General features: G+C 49.5%; 1 protein-coding gene across 1 annotated transcript in view; it reads right to left on the bottom strand.

The window, feature by feature from the left end:
* LRRC38 (leucine rich repeat containing 38) overlaps positions 1-8,272 on the bottom strand; it is a 42,616-nt gene extending 34,344 nt beyond the window's left edge. The window contains exon 1 of the mRNA XM_006866371.1: positions 7,636-8,272. Within this exon, the coding sequence (XP_006866433.1) occupies positions 7,636-8,272 (637 nt within the window). The remainder of the gene's footprint in view (positions 1-7,635) is intronic.
* Positions 8,273-11,515: the final 3,243 nt, after the last annotated feature.

Genomic DNA, 11,515 nt, shown 5'->3' with positions numbered 1-11,515 from the left:
TCAGGAAGGAGCAGTCTCTGGAGAAGGACATCATGCTTGGTAAAGTGGAGGGCCCATGAAAAAGAAGAAGATCCTCAACAATGGATTCAAACCTAGCAATGATTGTGAGGACTGGGCAGGACTGGGTAGCAATTTCTTCCATTTGACATGAGGCATTAAGAGTTCTAACTGACTGGATGGCACCTAACAGTAATAACAACACAGGAGATCTATCTGTTGTTTTTGGGTGGCCACAAGTTGATTCCAACCGCTACTGATTCCATGTGCCAGAGTAGAACTGCCCCATGGGCTTCCTAGGCTACAACCTTTATAGAAACAGATTGCCAGGTCTTTCTTCCTCAGAGCTGCTGGGTAAATCCAAACAGCTGACTCTTCAGTTAGCAGCCAAGTGCTTAACCATTGTGTCACCAGGGCTCCTTATACCTATATTAAAACGCTACTTGTTGTTTATCTGAAATTCAACATTCATTAAGCATCCTGGTTGCTTTGTTTAGCTGGTTGGTTTTTTTGAGTTTTGCTAAATCCACTGTTGGGCCTCCCCTTGCCTTCTTCCCTCCAGTGTCAACAGCAATGGCGGTTTCTTCTGAGTCCCTAAACCCAGACCCCTGCATCCCTGAGGAACTTGGATGGAGGGGACCCATCAGCCTTAAAGGTGTTTTCTTTTTCCCCCTTCAGTGCTGTGGCCTCTGAAAGGCTCACCAGGCAGATAAACACACTTGTGTAACTGAGCAAATCCAGGTCACAGTGAGAGAGCTCTGATCCCTCTCCTTCTCCAGGGGAGAAGGGGCAGAAAGGTGAAGGCAGGACAGTGAGGACAGACTGGTCTGCTCCTTCCTCTGAATTCCCTCCCCTGGAGGAGGCAGAGGGCCAGCCTAGAAAGCTCTAGAGCATGTGTCCCATTGGTCAGTCTAGAAAGTTCTAGAGCATGTGTCCCATTGGTCAGTCTAGAAAGCTCTAGAACATGTGTCCCAATGATGCCCGCTCTTCTTTGGCAGAAAATGGGTGGTCAGAGTGGCAGGGTGTGAGGTTCAAGAGGTCCTGGTACACCAACTCTGTTCTTACCTTTGGTGTGACCTTGAGCAAGTCATATCACCTCTCTGGGTTTTCTAGTTAAAACAGCATAATGTAACAGTAATAGCTAACACTAATACACAAGTGAAAAGGTCCCTGGGTGGTACAAATGTTTTGTGTCCAACTATTAATCTAAAGACAGCTGGTCTGAAGTGTGTGAGCTTCCAAACTTGCAGCTAGAACCCATTTGGTCTAACTTAGATGGTTAGCTGACAAGAACTCAATCAGATGAAGATAAAGATGTTTGATACTGTTGTTGTTGTTGTTGTGAAGTGCCATCGAGTCAGTTCCAACCCATAGCGACCCTGGATAGGGTTTCCAAGGGGCAGCTGGTGAGCTTGAACCACCAACCTTGCAGTTCAAATGGCTTTGCAGTCTGGAGCATTAACCCACAACGCCACACCAGGACTCCAGACTGTAGTGATTTTGATACTGTGAGCAAGTGTAAATTGCTAAAATTTGATGAGCTGGACCTTTGCTTATGGGTATAACTGTTCAAAATTCCTGTCAAAATGGAAGGATTCTTCATATCAAGGGTCAAGCTTGTTTCCTCACTACGCTGACAGGGACAGGCAACTTAGACTGGCTATCAAAAATGGGGTACTATAAAGGCACAAAGTGGCTGGCTTACAAGCTTTCATGAGTGTGCTTAGTGTCAGAACAAGGGGAGTAAGGCAGAATCCCCACTGAATAGTTTCCCTCTTGTCCAGATGAATATGGTGAAAGGGGATGATAGATGGTAGGGATAGGATTTGATGTTTCAATTGTGAGTAATTGTTCACAGGATTAATTGTGATTGTCACAACTGTAATTGTATGCAGAAGATGTGTAACTAAAAGGGGGGAGGGGCAGTTAATCTTTCATTTCAGGAGCAGAGGATCCCAGGACCATCAAGAAGGAAGAGCACGAATGGAGCATGAGATCCTAACAAAACAACAGTGACAGGAGCAGAGACGGTGGCAGAGGCGACGGAATGGAGAGACAGAGCAGCTACGGGACCTAGGTCCATGGACTGAGTAAGACTGTGTGCCTGTGGGCAGGGGGCTGACTTGCAGAATATGCCCTTAGGACATTTAAATGAATATGTATTTGTTGTTTTGTATGCATACATCAAATATTTTTTTATTTGTTCATTTGTGAAAAATAAGATGCAAAAGGGAAACCACAGAGAGGAAGCCGGTAATTGGTGTTGCAGCGAGGGGGCTGTCATGATTGAGATGAAACAAAACCTGTGATTGGTTGAAAGTAAAGCTGATGTTCTTGTTTGTTAACTTTCACTCAGTTCACAATAAAAAGTTAAATATATATATATATATAAAATAAAAGATTGTGCTTAGACCCTAGCCAACGGAGCCAAGAAAGAAAAATAGACTTCCAACAAGATGACAGCCAAGAAAACCCCATGGAATCCACTGTCTTCAAGAAGAGTCAAGTGTATGAAGGTGTCATACCTTCATACATTGGTGGGTTTGATATCATAGTTACTGTGTGCCAGGTCTAAGTACATTATAACCAGGTGCCATCGAGTCATTCCAACCCAGAGTGACCCTCAAGTGTGTCAGAGTAGAACTGTGCTCCATCAAATTTTCAATAGCTGACCTTTCAAAAGTAGATGGATCACCAGGCCTTTCTTCTGAAGCACCTTTCAGTGGGTTTGAACCACCAACTTTGTGGTTAGCAAATCTATCAAGGCTATGTGCATTAACCATCTATAGCACTCAGGGACTTCCTTTATAAATAATACCTTTTTTATCCTGCCAGGAGTCCTGGTGTGGCGCTGTGGGTTAATGCACCAGACTGCAAAGCTGTTTGAACAGCAAGGTCGGTGGTTCAAGCTCACCAGCTGCTCCTCGGAAACCCTATACAGGGTCGCTATGGGTCAGAGCCGGCTCGACAGCACATAACAACAACAACAACAAGCAGACCTATGAGGTGAGTGTTGTTATCATTCCCATTTCACAGATTAGAAAAATGAATACAAAAAGATCACACAGGCAGTAAGAACAGAGGCAGGACTGAACACCAAGCAGCTTGGTGCCACAGCCAGATCCTTAGCCACTTTGCCTGCTGCCGCTGGAAAGGGAAAAGTTGTTGTTATTGTTAAGTGCCGTCGAGTTGGTTCTGAATCACAGTGATCCTGTACAGGGTTTCCAAGGTGGGTTTGAACTGCTGATCTTGTGGTTTGCGGTCCAGTGCTGATCCTACAGTGCCACACCAGGACTCCAAGAAGAGGCGCAGACACGGGGGTAGGAGGGAAGGGGGTGAAGATCTTTTGAGTGCCAATTCTGTTCTAGGGAGCCCTGGTGGTACACCGGGTAAGCACTCAGCTGCTAACTAAGAGGTTGGTGGTTCAACCGCTGCCCCCCACCTCCACCCCCAGTGGCTCCTTGGGAGAATGATCTACTCCTATAAAGAGCCCAGCGCCATAGAGTCAGTGCCAACTCATAGCAACCTGACAGGCCAGACAGAACTGCTCCGTAAAGTTTCCAAGATTAAAACCAGACTACAGCAGACAGCTTCATCTTGCTCCCACAGAGCAGCTGGTAGGTTTGAACTGCCAATCTTGAGGTTAGCAGCCTAATGCTTATCCCAGAGTCACCAGGCCTCAGACTAGGAAACCCTATGGGGCAGTTCTACTCTGTCACATGGGTCACTATGAGTCAAAATCGACTCTCAGCACCCTGACAACCACAGCTCCCTGCTCAGCACACTGCTGTGCCCTTCACAGAGTTTATCCCTTTTAAACTTCAGGTTACACCTCTAGTGCGGGACAGCGTTACTGACTTCTGAATCTGCAGTTGTTCATGGTTGTAGAGTTGGTTCAAACTCGTGGCAACCTCATGTGTGACAGAGTGAAACTGTTCCACAGGATTTTCTTGGCTACAAATCATAACAGAAGCAGATCTCCAGGCCTTTTCTTCTGTGGTACCGCTGGGTGAGTACAAACTGCCAACTTTCAGGTTAGCAATCAAGCGCAAGTCATTTGCACCACCGGGGGTCTGACTGTAGAGGCAGGGAAACTGTAGAGGTTCGCAGGAGGTCATGAGACTGGCAAGATCATGCACCTGAGTCCAGATTTGAACGTGTCCTCTCACACCAAGGTTTGTGCTAGATATTCTATCACCTACAGTACTGTGGCGCTGTGGGCTAATGCATCAGACTGCAAAGTCGTTTGAACTGCAAGGTTGCTGGTTCAAGCTCACCAGCTGCTCCTTGGAAACCCTATACAGGGTCACTATGGGTTAGAATCGACTCAACGGCACTTAGCAACAATACTACATCTGGTGACGTTTTATGGGACACTATCTGGCCACAAGGTTGTATTCTTTCACCATACTTACTCAACTTGTATTCAGAGCAAATAATCCGAGAAGCTGGGTTCTATGAAGAAAAACGTGGCATCAGGATTGGAGGAAGACTTATTAACAACCTGAGATATGCTGATGATACAACCGTGCTTGCTGAAAGTGAAAAGGACTTAAAATATTACTGATGAAGATCAAAGACTTTGGTATGGATTGCATCTCAATGTAAAGAAAACAAAATCCTCACCACTGGTTATCAAGGAAGACTGAAGTTGTCAAGGACTTCATTATTCTTGGATCAAGTATTAACACTCATAGAAGCAGCAGTGAAGAAATCAAATGACGTATTGCATTAGGCAAATCTGCTGCACAAGACGTTTTTAAAGTGTTGAAGAGCAAAGATGTCAGCTTGAGGACTAAGGTGCGCCTGACCCAAGCCATGGTATTTTCAATATCCTCATATGCATGCAAAAGCTGGACAGTGAATAAGGAAGATGGTAGAAGAATTGATGCTTTTGAGTTACGGTGTTGGAGGAGAATACTGAAAGTGCCATGAGCTGCCAAAAGAACAGATAGATCTGTATTGGAAGAAGTGCAGCCAGAGTGCTCCTTGGAGGCCAGGATGTTTTTACTTCGTCTCTCATACTTCAGACATATTGTCAGGAGGGACCAGTCGCTGGAGAAGGATACCATGTTTGGTACGGTGGAGTGTCAGTGAAAAAGAGGAAGACCCCCAGCGAGATGGATTGGCAAAGTGGCAGCATCAATGGGTTCAAGCATGGTAACAATTGTGAGGTTGGCCCAGGATCAGGCAGTGTTTCGTTCTGTTGTGCATGGGGTCGCTATGAGTTGGTACTGACTCGATGGCACCTAACAACAACAGCAGCTCTGGTCACAGGGCGTGGGCAATGGGCGAAGGGCATTGAGATCAGAGTAGTGTTTCAATATCCCACCCGGTAAGGCGCCAGAAATCTCCATGCTGTCCCCCAGGGGCACTGATCCCGATTGAGTGGGACCAACCTTCCATCAGGGCCTCACACGGTTCCTTGCATCCTTCTCTGTATACAGAGAGGGAGCCCTGGTTGTTGTTATGTGCCGTGGAGTCGGTTCCGACTCATAGTGACCCTGTCCAGGGTTTCTGAGGCTGTAAATCTTTACGGGAGCAGAGAGCCTCATCTTTCTCCCACAGAACAGCTGGTAGTTTCGAATTGCTGACCCTGCGGTTCACAGCCCAATTTGTAACCACTACGCTACCAGGGATAAATACTGGATTGCTAACTGCAAGCTCAGTGGTTCTAACCCACCATCTTTTCAGAGGGAGAAAAGTGAGGCTGTCTGTTCCTATAAAGGTTTATAGTCTCAAAACCCAAGGGAGCTGTCGTAGTCTGTCCTATTGAGTTGCTTAGGAGTCAGAACAGGCTGGTTTGGTTTGAGATGAATTCACATTTGTCCTGTGCTTTACTTTTACCCAGAAGTTCCTGAGAGACACAAACAGCTCAGCACACCCTACTAACCTAAAGGTTAGCGGTTAGTACCCACCCAGAGGCACCTTGGAAGATGGGACTGATGATCTGCTTCAGAAAGATCAAAGCTTTGAAAACCCTTGGAAGAGTGCTACTGTGCACATGTGGGGTCACCAGGAGTTGGAAAGGCCTCAATAGCTATTGGGTTTACTGTCATTCACCTGTTATCATTTTGAGCCTAACAGCCACCTGCTCAGATGAGCTATGTCAGAGGAAGACCCAACTTCAGAGGAGGAAAATGAAGCTCACAAAGCTGAGATACCCAGAGTCACCCCGCCAGGGCTCACAAACCCATGCCTTCACACTCCAAATCCAGGGCTCTCTGGAAATCTCAGAGGCCAACCAAAGCTCCTGAGAGATGAGGAAACTGAGGCTCAGCTGGGCGGAGTGGCCTGATTGAGGTCACAGCCATTCTTTGCAGAATTGGGGTTCAAACCCACAGCTCCTGACTCCTCAACATCTTGCCCTCATTCTGAGACAATGAGAGCCAATAAAACCAACACAGCGAACAATGGAGCTAAAAGAAAAGGATCTCAAAAAGGAAAGGAGCTGAGCAGAACCCACCATGAAGCCTTGATCACCACATCTTTGACCTGGGCAGGTGAGTGGAGGCCATGTTTGGAGGTGGGACACTCTCTGTACCTTGGGGGTCAGATCTTTAGGAGAACTGCCCACACGATAGTGCCCACCCTTGGTCTTGGAGGAATGAGTGTTCTGAAACGTGGGGTATGTGCTTAGTAACAGCACTGGATGAGTAAGTGAATTCGCGATATAGGTGAGCAAGTGGAAATTCCTTAGTAAATGGAAAAAAAAGATCTATCAAGACTAAACCCTTATTACGTTGCCTTTTATAATGTGTGCATAGCTACAGCTCAGGTTCCTATTGCCCCAGGCTTGTGTGGAGGACATCTGGGTTGGAAGGTGAAATCCACATTGCTCTGTCCCCAGCTCTGGCTCTGACCCCGGTAGATTCTCAGGTCCCTTCTTTCTCAGCTCTGCCTTCACTTTCTTCCCTTGATCTTCACAAAGGCCTGCTGACTCCCTGGGCCCTTGTATTCCTGCCTGCCAAGTGAGTATGCATGTCACTATCACCGTTTCTGTCCCCTCAGTGTGGATGGAAAGAGGCAAAGAGTATGCCAGTCACACAACATGGGTGTGCAGCTATGTCACACCTGGGCTAGAAAGATTCATTCATTCACTGTGACTCTTACTGCACCCCGGGCTCTTGTGGGCTGTATTAGTCCTCACCCGGAAGGTTCCTCACCTCCTTAAAAAAAGAAGTTATCAAAGGGAACCCAGTGTAATAAAGACACTGCTGCGAAGCGGCTTCCCACACCCTGGGGTGCCTCCCAGAAATAACAGGCACCCCCGTCCCCCAGACCAGTGAAATGATATTCGTGAATGGATAACCCTAATTTCCAAAAATGAGGGATAGGGAGAAGCTCAGCGTCAGGGTCCAGAAACTTCAAATAATTAGGGGTGTGTCCCTCACCGTCCCCGCCCCCAGCAGAAATGGAGAAAAGTTCAGTCTGGGAATCTAAGAGGGGGGAGCGGTGCCTCTACCCGGGGCTCTCACGGCGCAATGCAATTGCGTAGTACTCAAGCCCCTGCCGGGATCAGCGCCAGCAAAGACCCCTCCGTCCAGCTATCCAAAGGAGACTGCTCTTTATGCCCAGACTGGAGCTGTGGGGGCCTCTCCCCGCTCCCCCACCCCACTCCCGACCAGGTCATCTCACCTTTGGGCAGCTTGGAGGCGTTCTCTTGGATCCAGGAGAAAAGGTGGGCAAAGTCGCAGTCGCAAAGCCACGGGTTCCCGTCCAGGCGCAGGGTACGGAGCGCGGGCAGCGCGGCCAGGACGGCCACATTGAGGCTGCGGAGGTTGTTATCATTCAGTTCCAGCACCTGCAGGGATTCCAGGGTCTCGAAGGCGGCCTCGTGCACACCGGTCAAGTGGTTGTTGGCCAGGCTCAGTTTGACCAGCCTGCCAGCTGAGCGGAAGGCACCGGCGCCCAGCTGGGTCAGGTTGTTGTAGCTGAGGTCAAGGAAGGCCAGCTTGGCAGAGCCGCTGAACGTGCCCTCCTCCAGCGAGCGTAGCGAGTTGTTCCTGAAGTCCAGGTAGACCAGGTCGCCGTAGAAGATGAAAAAGTCCTCCGGGATCTTCTGGATGCTGTTACCGGCCACCAGCAACTTGCGCACGTCCAAGGGGAAGGGGTCGGGCACGCTGGGCAGCCCGCGGTCACTGCAGTCCACCGTGTGCGGGTCGGTGCAGACACAGCCCGCGGGGCACCCGTGCCCGAGCCCCGGCAGCAGCAGGAGGCTGCAGAGCGCGAGCGCGGCGGCGGGGGCGCAGGGGTGCACGGCTCGGGCCCGCATGGCCGAGAGGTGCGGGCTCCTGGCCCAGGGGCGCGGCGACCGCGGCGGCGCGGGCGACTCTCGGGGAAAACCCTGCGCGGGGCGGTGCTGACGGTAGGCTGCGGACGCAGCGAGCTGGAGAGCCGCCCTGGCAGGGAAGGTAGGGGAGAGTCACAGGAGGGGCCGAGGGACTGGAGAAGAGATTTACCCGAACCGGCAAAATCCCGGGAGAAAAGTGGGAGCGGTCTGGGTGACCCCCTGGCCGTTGCCAAGCGCAGACCCAACCGAGCCGCTATTTTTTGAGTCAAGAAAAGAAAAATCGGTCCCGCGGGCTTGGCCAGCGACATTCGACGACTAACTTAAGTTACTGAGCCTCAGAGTGGTTTTCAGAGGGGGCGTGGGGTGTGGGGAGGGGTGTGCTCCCTCAACCTGCGCGGACCTGGTGCCAAAGCGCGTTCCCTGCACGCCGCCGTAGGATCCCTCTGATGGTGCACACCAGGATCTGCTGGGGTGAGGGCGAGAGGGTACCTGGTTTCTTTGCCCCACCCCCCATTCTCCCATCCCCCGCCTGCACTATAACCATCTTAACAAGACAAAGAGGCAGGCACCGCCGGGGGAGCCCCCTCTGTGGACTGAAGGAGGGCCAGAGCAGGTCAGCTGGACTCGAACTTCTCAACTGAACTGGAATTCACCGGAGGCACATCTGACTAGGCTGAACCCAAATGCACTGTGGCCTGGGAGTTGGGAGAGAGTAAGAGCTGTGTGACTTCAGACCAGTTCCTTGGCATCTCTGGACCTCTTAGCTGAACCTGTAAACGTGTATCTCACCAGCTTTGGAGGAGAACCACTAAGTCAAGAAACCACATTAAAAATATCCCCTTCCTCCCCACCAAAGCCTCAGTTCCAAGATAGATGTTTCGGGAGTTGCCACAGCTGACAGAACATTGGAGTTGGGAGTTCAGCCTCTGACTGAATTTCCTCTTTGTCCCCCCACCCCCTAAGCCAAACTCCTTTCCCTTCACCTTACCCCTTTTTAGAAAGTTCTTTACTCAGGGTCCCTACAGAACCACCAAGAGATTGTTACTACTGTTGGCTATTTTGATCCAAATAGCCTGGAATTGACAAGCTCTTACTGGACCAAAATAACCCAGGGAACAGGTGTTGGGCAATAGGCCCCCAGGGACCCTGCCCTGACCCTGTCTCTGATAGGATTGGTAGAGCTTGGAATCTGAAGCCACAAAGCTAAGCCCCCGGCCTTTTTCCAAAGGTACATGCAGTCTTGGTGCCTTCCGATGCTTCTGAACCCGGGGATCAAAAGCTGAGCCTTTGGAACGGAGCCAAGAGCTCAACAGAGGACAAATGTTTGTAGGAGTGCTTTGACTGGGAGGGGGTCCTGCAGCCCTTTCTCTGCTGACCCCAGGCCACCAAGCTAGATCTCCAGAGTCCCCACTCTTTCTGGGTCCCCAGTTTGACTTCAACATCACCCGCTCTAGCCTACCTCTGGTCTTATCCTCTTGAAAAGGTAGGTTCAGGTGGGGGATGTTTGAATAATCTGAATGTTCCCAAAGTGGGTAAAAGTGTTCCCCCTGCAGAAATGGTGTTTTATTGAAGAATCCACCAGGGCAGACAGCTGGCAGAAAAAACAAGCCCCCAACCGTAATGCTTCTTAGAAGCGAGGATGATGAGCCTGTGACCTTTCAGAAGCAGATCACCAGCACTTTATTCCATGGCATCTCTGGGTGGGTTTGAACTATCAACCTTTCAGCTAATAGTTGAGTACTTAACTATTTGCACTATACAGGGCTTCCTTAGTAAAGTTGTTGTTGTTGTTATGTGCCGTGGAGTCGGTTCTGACTCATAGTGACCCTAGACAGGGTTTCTGAGGCTGTAAATCTTTACAGGAGCAGAACGCCTCATCTTTCTCCCACGGAACAGCTGGTAGTTTTGAACTGCCGACCTTGAGGTTAGCAGCCCGATTCGTAGCCACTAGGCTATCAGAGCTCCTTTCCTTAGTAAAGTAGAGGGATAACAAAACGAGGAAGCCCCCGATTAGATAGCTTGACATACCAGCCCAAAATAGGATCAAATGATCATGTAGCTGGCTCAGGACCAGGCAGTGTTTCATTCTGCGGTACACAAGGCCACCAGGAGTCTGAGCCCACGCACACAACAACTTTCCTTGCAACTCTCCACAAAACCCTGAGACCTCAGTTACATCCTCTGCTGTTCCAAACACAAGCCCTGGCTTGCTTTTGGCTGCCCCACTCCACTACTGAAGGAAACCTACTCCTGATTCGAGCCCTTGGCAGTGTTGCTTCTCAACACCCCACGTTTGATGAGGCTGCGATCTTGTATGTGTGTAATCTGCGTGTCCGTGTGGGAACTGGTTGGCTGCAGCTCTAGCCTAGGAGTCAGGACCTTGGAGTCTGAGCTTGGATCGCCATCACCAGCCATACAACATGCCGTAAGTCACTTGGTCTCTCTGGATAAGCATTCCCAGCCTGTAACCCCTGGGCTTCCTGAAGATGAACTCTGTTCAAAATTTCAAAAGTCTGGGGGAAACTGAGGTAACCCAGAGTAAATGTTGGGATGTTTGGTGTTGTAGTTCTTTTGTGTTGAACAGAATCTTTATCTGATGCTCACCTGTGACTTGGATGCATGAAAACAGAGATGAAATTCTACATAACAACTGCAGAGTATTTAGCAGGCAAAAAGCTTACAAAATTGCGTGATGCAAAATTAATACAAGAGACCCGGGGTAATGAAAATGCTGAGAAATCTTATTCCTGACCTTCATGTTCTCATCTTTAAGCTAGGGATAAAATACCTTTCCTCCTTTCCACCTTGCACAGACAATGTGCGAGCCACATGGAGAAAAGTACGGAATATGATTTGAAAAGGGCCCACAGAAACACGGAGTACCTATGAGTCCTTAAGTCTCAGTAGAGTCCTTACTCGCTGTACCTCCTCACTACAACCACCAGGGGGCACCATCTGCTGCCTGCACTGCTGAGCGCTGAACCCTTACTCTCAGAACTACCTGCCTCTTGCTTTGAATGCCCCCCAAAGTTCCTGGGATCCAAATCTAAACGTTGCCCTATTAATCCCAGCTGAACTAGACATGTCTGGGCCTTGTGAGGAGCAGGGTCTATGGGGACTTTTCCTTCCCCATATTCCAGGACTTGACCCTTGGGCAAATGAAGGCTTTGCTCCCTCTGATTTTTCACCAGCAAGCAAAACATATCTGTGACTTCAGCAAGGTCA

The sequence above is a fragment of the Chrysochloris asiatica genome, unplaced genomic scaffold (assembly GCF_000296735.1).
Source record: "Chrysochloris asiatica unplaced genomic scaffold, ChrAsi1.0 scaffold00090, whole genome shotgun sequence".
NCBI lineage: Eukaryota > Metazoa > Chordata > Mammalia > Afrosoricida > Chrysochloridae > Chrysochloris > Chrysochloris asiatica.
The sequence above is the reverse complement of the archived record's forward strand: the minus strand, read 5'-3'. Positions and strand labels throughout refer to the sequence as shown.